At 46.4% G+C, this 15,292-nt stretch overlaps 2 protein-coding genes and 2 long non-coding RNA genes across 5 annotated transcripts in view; 2 read left to right on the forward strand and 2 right to left on the reverse strand.

Annotated features, from left to right (window-relative positions):
- LOC135405804 (uncharacterized) overlaps nucleotides 1-15,292 on the forward strand; it is a 369,333-nt gene that overhangs the window by 338,356 nt on the left and 15,685 nt on the right. The gene's annotated exons all lie outside the window — the stretch shown is intronic.
- Nucleotides 1-15,292, reverse strand: part of LOC135405816 (uncharacterized) — a 147,174-nt gene that overhangs the window by 57,169 nt on the left and 74,713 nt on the right. The window lies entirely within an intron of this gene.
- LOC135405955 (olfactory receptor 10C1-like) lies at nucleotides 2,861-6,350 on the forward strand. Its single transcript, XM_064640469.1, has 2 exons — nucleotides 2,861-3,836; nucleotides 6,078-6,350. The coding sequence occupies exons 1-2, from the start codon at nucleotides 2,910-2,912 to the stop codon at nucleotides 6,348-6,350; spliced, it is 1,200 nt and encodes a 399-aa protein (XP_064496539.1). The 5' UTR covers nucleotides 2,861-2,909.
- LOC135405956 (class II histocompatibility antigen, B-L beta chain-like) lies at nucleotides 11,529-13,925 on the reverse strand. Its single transcript, XM_064640470.1, has 3 exons — nucleotides 13,771-13,925; nucleotides 12,984-13,253; nucleotides 11,529-11,680 (listed from the first exon to the last, which is right to left on the reverse strand). Exons 1-3 carry the CDS (start codon nucleotides 13,853-13,855, stop codon nucleotides 11,529-11,531), a joined length of 507 nt encoding a protein of 168 aa, XP_064496540.1. The 5' UTR covers nucleotides 13,856-13,925.

Below are 15,292 nucleotides of genomic sequence, written 5' to 3' on the forward strand. Positions count from 1 at the left end.
CTTTATGCTCTTTAATTAATGGTATGGGAAAGGTGTCCCCTGAGAGAACACATCATGCCAACTCAGATAGATCCTTCAGATTTCTCAGAAATTTTCCTCTCTGGATATTTCTGTCCTCTATGGATATTTCTGTCTTTATTTAGGTGAATCATGCTATGCTTCTGTTTAATTAAACAAAGATATAGCACTTTCTAATTGTCACTTACTATGTCCAGAAGACACCTGCATCACATTAGGTGGTTCTTCCCTGAAAAATCACTTTCCCTTTGTTGCTTACAGAAGATGATTGTAATGCAGAGGTCACTCTATAATCAATGACTAAAGACAAGAGTGGACAAAGACAGTTCTAAGGCCAGGTGAAATAGGATCAGTTTGAATGAGATATCGACGCTGTCAGTGTGGATATCCGTCAGTAATTCCACTTTTAATCAAATATAAACCCCAGATTTCTCTGACTGGCTGAACTTTGGTCAAAAATTTCTGAACATTACGAGTGGAACTTTTCTGTACTCATTCAAATACACAACATCTATTAAAAAAAATCTAAGTTCATCACCTGGGCCCTGTTCTGATCAGGGGGCTGGGAAGGGGCCAGGAGGAACAGGGGGAGCTGTTCTCCATCATGCGATTTATCTGAAAAGCTACAGCACGTGTCTGTCAGAGTCAGACCTGGGGATAGTCAAATCTCGATGCAGATTTACTCCGATCCAAGTTTAACTGGAGCCTGTTTCAATGATAATGGCTGATTGAAATGACATCCTGCCAGTTAACAGGCTAAGTGCACACTGCTTTACCTCTGACTATGGAAGATGGACATTGTCTCTTTGGCATTTAAAGGGACATTGTGCTGAGATAGCCAATGCAGGGTTGCTAATGGATCTAAATAAGAAACCACATCGTAAGACCACAACAAATGGCTAAATAAAAAAAAAAATTTTAATAAGATATAATAAAAATCAAGATGAGTAACGAACAAATCTTGTCCCTTACAGTCCTGGAAACCCTGCTCTCATGCAGAAGGGAATGAATTTTCCCACGGTGTGCTGCATAGATCCTGTCCATAGAGGTAGCTCTCCCATTTGATCATTCAATCTATTATATAATTCCATCATAATGAAACAACTTTATTCTTAAAGGCTGTTCTCATGAGAACTTGTTTCACTTCTGGACACAGGCCAGGCCACGCAGGTAGTGGTGTCACCAGTAAGAGTGGAAGCTGCCTGCTTACCATGAGCTGCTGAGTTTAACCTGTGGCCAAGAGATGAACACAGCCCAGACCTGAGGGTCATCCTGGATGTTCAGCACAGCAAAGCTTAGGCCTTTTCAGGTGAACTGCTACATGCATCACTACTCCTAAACACATAATGGTCTCCTGCTCAGGGTCAATATAAGCTGAAGTGATTTTAAATGAAGATCATGGGTCTGTGGACAGAGAGTATGGCTGGAGACCATAGGGCAGGGTCGTTAAGGCCTTTTTGTGCACTCATGGTCTTCATATGTTGCTTTGCAATTTATCATCTCCCTGCAGATACCCACAAAGTTGTCCTAAGGTGCAGGTCCTCTAGGTTTAGATGACAAAGTTGATGATAATTCTGTGTCTGCATTCTTGGTTTGGGGGTCTGAATATCTTTTATAGTCAATGGAGAAAAACAGGCACTTCTATGGCTTGTTTCGCCTGATTCTGATATACTGTAAAGATTAAGAGGATCTCTCTCCCCAGAGGCTATAAAGGTACTCTTGATGACTGACTCTGGCCAAGACCTTTACAAAGTTGACAGTTTTATTGAAGTGATTTGTGATCACTTGTAACATGCAGCCTTCCATTCCTATCTCAGCAGGATTTACAGTCCCATATGAATGTGGACTGTACCTCTGCTTCACCTTCAAATTTTGTTGAGAAAGCATAAATATGACAAGCTTACGTGACTACTGTCTCACTAATTTGGTGATAATTATGAAGTAATAGTAATTGTTTCAAAGTCAAAGACAACTCTTGATGTTGCATGAGAACATCTAGGTTTATATAGAAGTGTATTCCAAATTATCTAAAACTGGAGAGACCAAAAAGAGTGTCTGTGAATCAACTAATATACATACACCATAGTTAGTAACCAACCTGTGAGTAACAACTATGCTTTATTGCTGTAATCAGCATTAGCAAGTCTCAGTGGACTTCATAAATATATATATATATAGGATATAGTGCTGGGGAAAAACATCTCTCCTTATTCACTGCAGAATGCTCAGAGTAGAATGTTTTTCTGGAGACCTCATGATTTAGGACTTTTTTCTTCCTCTTTTCCACCACGCTCCCCACAAGGTAACTTCAGAATACATGACTGCCGTAAGCTGTGTATGCCACAAGTAAATCCTTGTGCATGCAAAGCCTGTCTCTTGTAAGGGCCCTTTAACCCTTTTCATGCTGTATAGCCTAGCCATGAGTACAGTCACAAGATGCTTTGGACCAATTGACCTTGCATGCATCCCCAGAGTAGATCACTTAAATTACAGTGAAATTATCTTTGTTATATTCAAATGTTGCTACTGATGCTGTTGGAACTTGAACTGATTAGTCCATAAAAAATATTTGCTTTTTTTTTCCCCCCTTGTTCTGCAGGGTAAAAACTGTAGCTGATCATTGAAGACACCAGTAAATACGCAAACTTTGAAGGCAGTGCTATGAAAAGAAGCCTCAGTCAAAAATAGAGACAAAAACATTTGCATAAGACCACTTAATCTCTTCAGAAGACCTTTTCAAAATCTTGATAATTTCTAAATTCTACTCGTCCTTTTGCCTATTCAGTCAGGCAGTGGTATTTGGATTGCCAATTTGCCTGTCTGTTTACTGCGTCATCAACTACTGAGTGCAAAAACGAAGAGAGAATAGTTCTACTAGGTACCAGAGAGGGATGATTCTTGGGAACTTCAGTGAAGTGAGTGAATTCAGACTCCTGGGTTTTTCTGAAATCTCTCATTTGCATCCTTTGCTCTTTGTAGTTTTATTATCTCTTTATATTCTCACCTTGATGGCTAACACAGTGATAGCTTTGACAATGAATGGTGATAACACCCTTCATTCCCCCATGTATTTCTTCCTCACTCAGCTGTCCTGTTTGGATATCTGCTATTTGTCAGTCATAATACCAAATATTCTTGAGAATCTGATGGTGGGAACAATAGGTATCTCCAAGGCAAGATGTGCAACGCAAATGTTTTTCTTCCTTTTCTTTGGAGTTGCTGAATGTTTCCTCTTGGCTGCCATGTCACTGGACCGTTACGTGGCAATATGTTGCCCCTTGCATTACACTATTGTCATGAACAGTAGAGTCTGCAAAAGTCTGGTTGCTGGAACTTACATTTGTGGAACTGCTGTAGGCTTGGTACACACCATCATAACATTCAACTCACCCTTCTGTGGTTTTGCCATCAATCACTTTTTCTGTGAGATTCAACCCCTCTTGGACCTGCTTTGTGGTAACACTTTCCCAAGTGAAATTCAAGTCATTGTGGTGGCTGTCTTTGCTATTTTGTGTCCCTTCTTGTTGATCATTTATTCATATAGTCGCATAATTTCCACAATTCTTCTGATGTCACCAGCTGAAAGCCAGCAGAAAGCATTTTCTACTTGCTCCTCACATCTTTTAGTTGTGATTCTTTTTTATGGTACAGCAAGCTCCATGTATTTGCGGCCAAAATACACCTATTCTGCATCTGTTGATAAATTCCTCTCGCTTTCTTATTCTGTGGTGACTCCTTTATTGAATCCTACTATTTATAGTTTGAGGAATGAGGAGGTGAAAAGAGCCCTGAGAAAAAAATGGAGAAATATTAATTTAGTGTGGAAATGCAACAGAATATTTGCATTGTTTCAGAGGGTTGTAGTGGTATTTTTCACTGTAAATTCTTGTTCAGTAAAAGGAATTTCCAGATAATTCCCAAGAACACTTCAGCTTATGGGGAGGAAAGAAAGAGTGGAGATGTTGAACTGTAAGAAAGAGTGTTAGATGCTATGTTAGGATTTTGAAAGGAAACTTCTTCCACATACTGAAGAAATTCTTAAATAAATAAACTTTTTTTCTTTTTCTTTTCCTTGCTATCTGCAGAAAATTGTGTTTTACCTGTTTCTGACTTTTTGAACAAAAGAGTAATGTTCAGGATTCTGATTTTACTGAAAGAGCTGAGAACAATAAATTTTCATGAATTTACGTTTATTTCCTAAAAATGTTTAGTAAATTTCTTTGGGAAAAGAAGATATAATTCAAGTTATAATACAGGGCCCAGGAAATTACTGAGCACTGGTTATGAGTTCTGAGACTGTTATCGGAAAAAAAAAGGTGTGCAAAATTGCATATCTGCCTCAAAGACCTTTCTTTAATTTTAGAGTCATTGTTATAAATATTTTGTACCAAGTCTTGGCTAAATCTTTTTATATATGAAGAGCAGACTGTTTTGTATAGAATTTGTATCAAACCCCGTTATTTCATATATGGTTTTTGCCTTTAATATTTCTATTATAGACTATTAGGATATGTTATTAGGACATATTATTATATATTATATATTAACTAGAAAGCTTTGCACTCCATGACTGAAAAGGTAGGATTTGCGTGGCCTGATTTAAGGATATAAAGGTCACTCATTGAAGTCTGGGAGAATAAATCTAATATTTCATTGGAAATGGAGGCAAATAACTTCCTCCAGAAAGAAATATTTCTACATTTCATAAGTATCTCTTTTAGAAGATGAATGATCTTCTGCAACTATGAATTTGGAGACTATAGAGGTGAGATTCACTGGCTTAAGGATGAGCTTTCCATTTATTCTCATATACCTTAAGTAATCAAAGGCATTTTTCAGATATGACTCAGGATCTATAGGAGACCCAAACCGTTCTGCAGTGATGATCAGAAGATAGCAAGGAAATTCTAAACTGTGTAAAATGTACCCAGGCACTGCTTTTTATAAGCAATGGATTCTTATCATAAATTGAACCTGGAGTCCTGTTCAAATATGCCTGGTGAAGGTAAATGAATTCCACACTGAATACAAAAATCCACAAATTAGAGAAGCCAAATGAACACAATTCATAACAGCAAGAAGAAAGGAAGCTGTCTTCCATATATTTGAAGAGAAGGCAAGTTAGTTGCCTCACCAAAACACCAAACAGCTCTCATAGTTGCTCCCATAGCTGCTGGAGGTCATTTGCAGGCACCAGATTCTTTTTTCCCCACATATTCCATTACTGTGTTGCCAAAAGTCCTGAGATGAATGGAAAGCAAAACTTACTACAGACTAAGAAATCCACCAGCTTGCTTCACCAGCGGCTTCTTTCTTTTAAAGGATACACTTCTACTATCCAGGCTTTAAATGATTTTGTGACCCTTTTTCAAGATGTGTATCTGGTGCTCCTCAGTCTTTGTTCTGTGAATGTTTTGTGAAGATTGCTTATGAAAGGCAAAATTTTAAAAAAAATAGAAGTATCTTAAAAGTGATGAAGTATTTGAAGCTGCTGAAGTTCCCCTTGAGATACTTGCAGTTCTTCATCCATACTCTTGGGTCACTTAAAAAAGATTCTTCTGTAGCTCTCCAGTTCATCCAAGGGCGTGATATTTGCAATTATAGACGGATTTCTCAGTGTCTAATTTTTTTTATAATGGAGAGGGTGGATGTAGAGGATTGGTTGGAAATGCGAGGACATATGAACATGGTTAAGGCTATGGATGAGCTGCTAAAGTATAAGACGCAGTCTGACTAGGCCCATGAGAAAGTCTGAGATAGCAGGGCCATGAGAAAGCAGCAGCGTCCTTGGGTATTCTAAATTGAGCTGAAGAACAGGAGCTAGGCATTACCAAAACAGAGACACTTAACGAGCCACCTGTGTAAACAATGAAAGACAGTTAAGATGATATCACCACCTAACTGAGCACCAATAATGAGCCTAATTTCTGTAATATTCATGAACCTATTATAGAGTGTATATTAAGCTGTTGTCAATCTACAATAAACGAAGTTCCTGGATTCTCACATTGAGGTGTCTAGAGCTTTCCGTCGCGACAAATTTTGGCGCCCGTGTACAGGGACCAGAGGGGGTCCCTAGGGGATCAAGTCGGATCTCCTGGGCTGGAGTCAAGTCGGACTCGGAGTCAAGTCGGACTCCCGAGAGCCAAGTCGGGTTCTCGCAGCCGTGGTCGGACGTAGGAGTTTCGGTCGGTCTTGCCGTGCAGCACAATAAGGTGAAAGGGCTGGACGAAAAAGAGCTCAACTTACCGCCGCCGGATGCCTCCCTTTCGGGGATTTCGGACGGAGAAAGAGTTAAGTTCCGTGCTTCCAGGGCCCGGCGCCCGGGATGACTCCTGAAGAAGGAGGCCCGCCCGACAAAGCCGCAAAGTCTCGTGGAAAGGGCTGCACAAAGCGTGGTAACACATTTTTTAGGTAATTGAGGGACAGGCGGCACTATCATTGCTCCAATGCTTTCTGGGAAAGCGGGGAGTTAAGACAAACTGGCTTTGCGGCAGATGCTGCTTTCATGTAAGGGTCAGGGATATGAAGCGAACACTGTAACTGCCTTTACTATCTCTACTTGGAAAGAACTTAGTGATAAGCTCTTTACTGCTGCCTCTAAGGGAGAAAAAGTTGCTGCTTCCCTCCTTACAATTTGGCGATTGTTATTTGGAACAGCAAAAGGCAGTAAAGCACAGTCTGAGGACATTAGGATGCTACTAGATACCATCATACGGAGAAATCGTGCAAAAACGGAGTCGAGTGGAGTTGAAGGGAGACGGAGCGGGACCAGAAATCACGGAGCGGGGCCGGGGACAACCGAGCAGCCCCGCCAACATGAACATGGTGCCGGCATCTCGGCAGTGCATATCCAGGATGATCGGAGACGACAGCTGCAGTGTGAAAGTACTGCTGATGGACCAGGGATGAACTTTACGAACACTATGACTGAGTTCCACCTTAAGACATTTCCAGCTTTTCATCTGAACTGTGCTGCGGGACTGCGCTGAGCATTTGTGGCTGTGTTCACGGCGCTGGGTGCTTGCACCGCCGTGCTGAGTGAATACGGGGCGGCAGCGGGGCAGTGGCGGTGGTCGCGGCTCCTGCGTGGCCCCGGCTCGGAGCGCTCCCGGGTGACACAGAGCCGGGGGCCGGTGAAATCGCTCGGAGCGGTGCGCGGCCCCGGCTCGGAGCGGTGCGCCCGAGTGCGTGCACGCCGGCGGCCCCGGGCGCGGCGGGCGGCGGGGGGGCTCTGTGTCCCCCGCACTGCTGACAGCCATGGTCCCGGGGGTGTGCGTTCCCCTTCCCTTCTTTGCAGCGAGTGTTTTTTCCCTGGTGCCGCTCCTCTTCCTAGAGCGGCAAGTTAATGACAGTAGCAAAAGCTTTGGGGGTTGCAGTCGGGGAAGGAGGGGAAGCTGTTTCTCTTTTTCCCCGTTACACCAATCACCCCTTCTCTGAAACGTGCCTGTCTGCAGCTGTTCTCTCCCTCTCCTATGTTTTTGTCTTTTCTTAAGCAGACCCTGTGATTAAGTTAAGTTCCTTCTGCTGATCTCTCTGGGTGAGCCCAGCCCCTCCTTCCCCTCCTTCGTCCTTCGGCAATGAGGAGCGTGGGGGAGGCAAAGACGGTAAAACACGGAAAAAAGGGAAAAGAGAAAAAACAACTTAAAATTAACACTATCCCAACTTATAAATCAAATAAGATTGCTCTGTTTTTACGGCAGTAGGTGTTAAGCATGCAGTGTGCTCATGGCATTCTCAAACGTTTTCTTCAAAACAGGGAGACTGACGAAAAATCCCTTGAAGTAAGATTAGAAATAACGTAACATCCATGCTTAGCTTTTTGAATATTACAGAAAGTTATTAAGAATTTCCTATAGTTTGCCATTTTGCTTCTCTTACATGAAATTTGGCTGTTTTCCCCCTGGGGCAGGGTGCAGGTAGAAGATTTGGAGACAGAACGATGAGACAGAAGGGGATATAGTCTTGCCCCCTGCAAAAGTAGTTTTATTGCCTTTATGATAAAATATCGTTGCTCTATGAGAAGAGTTGAAGATTTCCAAGATAATATTCTGTTCTTTCTTGCTGTATTTGTCTTTTACATGGAGAAGTTATGCAGGATTTGCAGATTGCTGATGGCAGCTATGCCATAAATTTCCTTTGAATTATGAAACTGATAAGAAGTGCACTGTCAATGACTACTTGAAAATGTGTGTGTGAATGATGAATGTCTGAGGTGGCCACCTAAGAGTGTGTGAAAAAAAAGATTGTGTGAAAGAGAAAAGCTACATGAATGTGTGACTGTGTAAACTTAAAAATACTTTCTGCCGGTGTCAAGATTTTAGAGATGTGTAACATGATTCTGTTGAACCACAGTGACTCCTTATTCTGAAGGGTATATGAATTCTTCAAATTCCCACCATGAGTGATGAGGTTTTAGTTATTTTTAAACTAGATACAAGTATCTAGTATAAACTTTGTGCATTTATAATATTATTAGAAACGTGGCAGCACGAATTACAACAAACCACTGGTTTGCCACTAGCCGCAGCTTTGCAACTATTTGAAAGCAGTGAGCAAAAAGCCTTAGCATATTTACGCTGGGACACAAAGCATATTATCAAGCGCATAGGTATCATAAGAGGCATTAAGATAATAGCTGCCCGTTGTCAGAAAAGAACACCCTTAACAGTTATAATACCTGACGAACCCTTTCAAGGGAATCCACAGAAATATTTAGACCTTTGTGTCAGGAAATATAATCACAGTATTCGAGCTACTGTGAATGTTCCGAGTTCCAACCATAACAGAGACAGGAAGAGAAAGACTAGAGGGAAAAATTCGTCTGTTGCTTCTACCACAATTGTATGAAATTAAAGGGTTACCCAAAGATATACAACTAGAGATTCAACAGTGTAATAGTTATGAGGAATATATCCAATTACTGAATTCGCTGTATTATTTTTCATTAAGAGGTTTTGGTATAGAGTATTGCTTTGCATGCAAAGAACCAGGTTGCTTGGCCTTGATTGCTTTTAGATGTAAGACTTGTGGAAGCAATTGGTGGCTTGGGCAAATTAATTTGTTTGGTATTTGGTGCAGAAAGTGTTCTTTTACATTATCATTACAGTCATACACACGTGAATTAGAGCAAACAACAGGTTTACCAATAGCTGAAGCATTACAATTATTTGAAGCTGAAGAACAAGGGATATTAGCTGGTTTGCGCTGGGACACTAATTATATTATAAAAAGACTGAGTATAATCAAAGGTACAAAAATAATAGCAAGCAGGTGTAAGAAGAACACACCTTTGACAACAATATACCCTGGTGGTCCCTTTGAAGGCGATCCACAACAATATCTAGATTATTGTATAGAGGCACATGGTCAAAGATGATGATTTCTTTATGGTTTTGGATTTTGAAAATAATTCTGATAACACAAGGACATCCCAGTATCCCTGTTGGGCCCAGAGAAAACATTTGGGTAACATTTGCCAACCAAACAGGTCAATTGGACTTCTGTCTAAGTTTAGCCTCAGCGTCAGATCCTTTTCAAACGTGTCTTATTGGCATTCCTTACCTTGATACAAATGATTTTGCAGGATGGGTTAGCTCTAATCATAACAAAACCAAGGTGGAATTAGCCTGCAATGTAACAAAAGAATGCACAAACGGCACCAAAGGCATGACATCTCTTTTGTTAGGGACTAGTCTAAACAGGACCATGACAGATAGCCCCAGTGAGTTACAATTATTTGGAGCTGTGTATGGAAATGACTCTTGCTTTAGACTCAATATGAATAAGGAAAAGACCTTTCTACAATGGCAACAAACGATTGGGAATGTATCCACTACGAACATAACAGCACAGAACCCTCCATACGAGAATGTAACCTGGTGCCAAGGCTATGTCAAAAATGTGTCAATCAGTGTGACAAAGCCAAAATATTTACCACCTGGTTATTTCTTAATTTGTGGTAATAGAGCATGGTCTGGCATTCCCAGATACCCCATTGGTGGACCATGTTACTTTGGGAAAATTGACTATGTTTACACCCACTATGAGACAAATAATGCAGTTGAAAAGGAGAAATATTTGAAACAAACGAGACACTGAATTTGATAAATACTGTAAATCAGTAGAAAACCAACCCATTAAATTTTGGTCACCTACGGCAAACTTCTTTGCATCCCTGTTTGCCCCCGTTGGAGCAAAAAAGAGCCTGGTTCTTGTCCAAAGAACAGCTTGTTGGGCAAGGAATCAAATGAATAGAACCTCAAAAATTCTAGGAGAATTGGCTCATGACTTTGATGAAATAAGACATGCTGTTTTGCAGAACAGAGCAGCTATAGATTTTCTATTGCTGGCTCAGGGGCATGGATGTGAGGAATTTGAAGGCATGTGTTGTATGAATCTTTCTGATCACTCTCAGTCCATCTACCAAAACCTAAAAGAAATGCAAAGTCATTTGAATGACTTTAAAATCCAAAAGGATCCTATTAGAGAATGGTTAGCAAAGTTAGGTTTAGGACCATGGCTTGCTGAGATCACTAAACAAGCTATTTCACTTTTGCTGATATTGTTAGCTGCTTTATGCGTCGTTCCTTGTGTTTTTAAGTGTATACAGAACATGTTAACGAAGGCAATGAATGATGTATTTTTAACACTGTCTAAAGAAAACGGGGGAAGTGTGGAAAGTATTGCTGAAACATGGTTAATAGAAAGAGGACATGAGAGAGATGCTATAGCTCTGGTCCCACGGTAAGAGAAAACTATCAGAAGGTCACTGTGTTTGAGAAACTGGGTACGTGACAGAAGAATAGTGTATAGCGGATGGGAAAGCAGAGCAAATAGCAAACAAGTAACCATAAGAAGGTTAAAGAAACAGCATTTGCGTAAATATAACTTAGGTAATTAGGAGCCAATGATGAGCTTAGCTTTTGTAATATGTATGAAGCTAATTTGTAATCTTTATAAGCACAGAGCACGCAGCAATAAAGTTGGATAAGTTATTGATCAATTCTGTGGTCTAAAAGTGTCTTTATCCCGTCGTCTACAACATGGGAGTACCTAAACCCCCTTTTTCAAGGATTTCTGGGGTCTGAGAGAGCCCAAACCCCCCTGTTCTTGGGGTTATTGTGAGGCTGACATTGCCTAAACCCCAAGTTCCCAGATTTTTCGGGCTCTGAATGTTTCCAAGCCCCCTATTCCTGGGTTTTTGGGGGTCTAACCTGTCCCAAACCCCCCTGTTCGTAGGATTTTGTGGGTCTGATTGTGCCCAACCCCCCCAGTTCCTGAGATTCTGATGGAATCTGGGTGTGTCCAAGACCCTCTTTTCCAAGATTTTTGGGTCTGGGGGTGCCCCAACCCCCCTGTCCCTGGGATTTTTAGGGTCTAGGAGACCCCATACCCCCGTGTTCCCAAGATTTTTAAGGTCTGAATGTTTCCAAACCCCCCCGTTCCCAGGATTTTCAGACCCCCCCCACTTCTCCCCAACAACCAGGACTGCAGAGCACTAAGAAGCTTTACTGGGAACATTGGGAGCAGCTGAGTGGGGTGAGAACAAAAGCAGGGAAGGGGGGGAGAGGCAACCCGCCCAAATCAGCGTAGGGTTTGGGTTTCCCGGCTGGGCCCGAGGCCACGGGGAGGGGCTGCGGCCGCCAGCGGCTCAGGAGCTCTGTGGGGAGAGAAAAGGGGGTGAGAGCAAAGGGGCTGGGGGGGCAGGGGGGGCACAGAGGCTGTGGGAGAGCAAGGGGGGGGGACACGACCCGCATTTGGGGACCCCCCTTTACCTTCTCCCGCAGGTAGAAGCCAAGCCCCAGCACCAGGAAGACCAAGCCCAAGACGAAGCCCCCGACCCCCACCAGGATCTTGCTGCGGACGGTGTCCGGTGGCATCTCTGGGGGGAGCCGGGGGGGTCAGCGCCCCCAAAACCTCCTCCCACGCACCCCCCGGCCCCCCACAGAGCCCGGCCCGCTCTCCCCCAGCCCACCCGGGGGTCCCTCCAACCTCCTGCCAGTCCCTTCCCAGCCCCTGTAGGGATCCCACCCAGCCCCTCCCAGCCCCTTGAGGACCCTCCAACCCCCTCCCATCACCCCCAGCACCCACCAAACTCCCTCCCAGCACCCCCAGTTGCCCCCCGGGGCTGGGGGAGCCGGGCTGTACCCCAGTGCCGGCTGAGGGGGTGCTCCAGGCTGACGTGCTCCACCTGGCAGCTGTAGGTGACCCCGTGCCGGGGGGGGATTTCCAGCAGCACCAGCACCTGGTAGGTCCAGTCCCCGTTGGGGATCACGTCGGTGGCCACCACGTGCTCCGGCAGCTCCTACCCATCCTGGAACCACCTCACCTGCACCGGCGCAGGGTAGAAATCCATCCCGGAGCAGAGCAGGCGGCCGGGGCCGGGCTGGGAGCTCGACGGCACCAGCGAGATGGACACACTGGGGGGCACTGGGAGGGATGGGAGAGACACTGGGCTCAGCTGGGGGCACTGGGAGGGATTGGGATGGCAGTGGAAGGGACTGGGAATAGAGTGGGATAGAAGGGGATGGGCTAGGGGGTCACTGGGGAGAGAGCTGGGAGACCTGAGGGTGAAGTGAGAACGACTGGGAATGGACTGAGAGAGTCTGTGAGTGACTGGTCTGGACTGGGAAGGAAGCGAGCGGGACTGGGAGGCTGAGTCGTGGAGAGGGAACTCTTTGTTTTGGGTCTGCCTGGCAACTGGAGCGTCATCAGAGAGACGCGCTGGGATTGGCTGAGGGGCGTGAGCTCGGTGGCCCCAGCGGGGTGGAGACGCGGGGGGGCACTGGGAGAGACTGGGATGGACTGAGAATGGACTGGGGGGCACTGGGAGGGGGCAAAAGGCCAAGCGGAGGGGCACAGGCAGGGCTGAGGGGTCTGGGGTGATTCCCGGGGTGGTTTGAGGGGCTCCGGGGTCATTCCCGGGGCAGTGCCCGAGGGGACCCGCTCTGCCCCACGCTCACCTCTGCGGTTCACCAGGAAGGGAGTGAACCCGTCGTAGTTGTGCCGGCAGAGCCTGTCCACCGCAGACCGACGGTACTCCAGCTTTCCCGGGATGCTGTTGAAGTATCTGGCCCAGCTCTCCCCAAATGGGGTATCCCCCACATAGACCCCCACGTCACTGTCAAAGTGCACAAACTGCTCCCGGTTGTAGATGTACCTCGCCACGAGCCTCATCTGCTCGGTGCCGTTGATGAAGTGACACTCGGACTTTCCCATAAACTGGAACACCCCTGTGTGTGCAGGACACGGGTCAAGGGTGTCCTCGTGTCCCCCCCCATCATCCCTTAGGCCCCCCCAGCAGGTTGGTAGCTCAGGGGACCACCCCGGACCCCCGTTTCCCATCCCTCTCTGCCCCACGGACGCCCCAGCACCGGCTCTTGGCTTGGGGGGAACCCCCCCATCAGCCCCCCGCGGATGGACAGGGGGGTTGGGGACCCCCCCACTGCCGATCCGACCCCCCCAGAGCCCCAGGGAACCGCTCCACGGCTCAAGAGACACCCCGGGACCCCCAGGGCACCCCTCTGCCTGCTCTCCCACACCCCCTTGCCCCCCTCTCCCACCCCTTTCCCAACGTCCCCCCAATCTCCAGACCCCCCAACCTCACTCTGGGGCTCCCACTCGCCTCCCACTCAGTCCGAGCCTTCCAAACCCCCTCGTACTCACTTTTGGGGCTCCCTCACCCTCTTTTCTCCCCTCTTTCCCCCTCTTTTCCACCTCTCCCCCCTGCCCGCCCCCCCCCCCGCTCACCCGACAGCTCCTCGCCCGCAGCCGGGGGGGCTCCCAGCACCACCAGCACCGCCAGCACGGCCCCAGCTCCCCGCACACGCTCCATGCCCAGCGCCGGACAGCTGCTGACAGCCCAAAACCAGCCGGGCGGCGCCGTTTTGGGGGGTTTGGGGCGCACTGGGCTTGGCTGAGGGCGCAGTTGGGGCCCTTTTTTCGAGGCGTCTTCCCGGCGACTGATGAGTCATCAGCGCGGCGCGCTGGGATTGGGCGCGGGCGGCGTGGGCGCTTTGGGATTGGCTGAGGGCCGTTGGGGGCGTGTCCAAGCCTTTCTTTTCCGATATTTGGGGTCTGGGGTTGATCCAACCCCCCCTGTCCCTCGGATTTTTACGGTCTATGAGAGCCCATACTCCCGTGTTCCCAAGATTTTGGGAGTCTGAATGTCCCCAACCCCCTGTTCTCGTGTTTTTTAGATGCTGATGGTGCCCAAACTGCTCTTTCATAAGATTTGAGGAACTGGGAGAGCCCAACCCCCCCATTTGCACAATTTTAGGGGTCTGGGAGTACCTAACTCTCTCTTTTCCCGGATTTTGTAGTTCTGGGACAGCCCAAACCCTTTATTCCTGGTTTATTGGGAGGCTGACATCGCCCAAACTCCCCTGTTCCCAGGATTTTCGGAGTCTGGGTGTGTCCAAACCATCTTTCTCTAGGATTTATAATGTCTAGGATGTCCAAACACCCCCTGTTCCCAAGAGTCTTAGGGTAGAGGAGTGTCTAAGTCCCTCTTTTCCCATACTTTGGGGTCTGACAGTGCCCCAAACCCTGGTTCATGGGGCTTTTAGGGTCTAGAAGAGCCCATACCCACATGCTCACAATATTTTTCGGTTCTGAACATTCACAGCCCCCCTGTTCCTATGATTTTTTTGCTCTTGGAGTGTCCAGACTCCTCATTCCCAGGATTTTTAGGGTCTGGATATGCCTTAAACCACCTTTCTGCAGGATTTTGTAGTTCTGAGTCTCCAAACCTCCTGTTCCCAGGATTTTGAATGTCTGAGAGTATCCAAACCCCCCTGTTCCCAGGATTTCTGGAGTCTAGGGGTGTCCACATCCCTCTTTTGTGATATTTCGGGGTCAGGGAGTATCCAAACCCTCCCGTTCCCAGGATTTTTGAATCCCCCCCACTTCTCCCCAATCACCAGGAGTGCAGAGAACTGGGAAGCTTCACTGTGTGCGGGGAGCTGGGGCCGTGCTGGTGGTGCTGGTGGTGCTGGGAGCCCCCCCGGCTGCAGGCAAGGAGCTGTGGGGTGAGCAGGAGGATGGTGGAAAAGGGGGGAAAGAGGAGGAAAGAGGGGCTGATGTCCCACATCCTCCTTTTCCCACCTTTCTGACCTCTCCCACACCTTTCCAAACAATCCCCACTCCTCAGTCCCGTCTCGCCCCCGTCCACTTTTGGGGATCCCACTCCCCTCCCACTGAATTTGGGATTCCCACCACCTCTTTTATGGGGTTTACGTGGGTCCTGGCACCTCTTGGGGTGCGCTGGGTG

Source organism: Pseudopipra pipra, chromosome W (assembly GCF_036250125.1).
Source record: "Pseudopipra pipra isolate bDixPip1 chromosome W, bDixPip1.hap1, whole genome shotgun sequence".
NCBI classification, from domain to species: Eukaryota; Metazoa; Chordata; class Aves; order Passeriformes; family Pipridae; genus Pseudopipra; species Pseudopipra pipra.

Bases quoted from the DNA above. Each gene is read 5' to 3' on its own strand.
- LOC135405955 (XM_064640469.1), top strand. From the start codon at position 2,910: ATGATTCTTGGGAACTTCAGTGAAGTGAGTGAATTCAGACTCCTGGGT. The intron at 3,837-6,077 runs GTGTGGAAATGC...GCCCGTGTACAG, and splicing joins AATGGAGAAATATTAATTTA to GGACCAGAGGGGGTCCCTAG.
- LOC135405956 (XM_064640470.1), bottom strand. From the start codon at position 13,855: ATGGAGCGTGTGCGGGGAGCTGGGGCCGTGCTGGCGGTGCTGGTGGTG. The intron at 13,254-13,770 runs GTGAGCGGGGGG...CTGCACACACAG, and splicing joins TGCGGGCGAGGAGCTGTCGG to GGGTGTTCCAGTTTATGGGA. The intron at 11,681-12,983 runs GTGAGCGTGGGG...CTCTCCCCACAG, and splicing joins CTTCCTGGTGAACCGCAGAG to AGCTCCTGAGCCGCTGGCGG.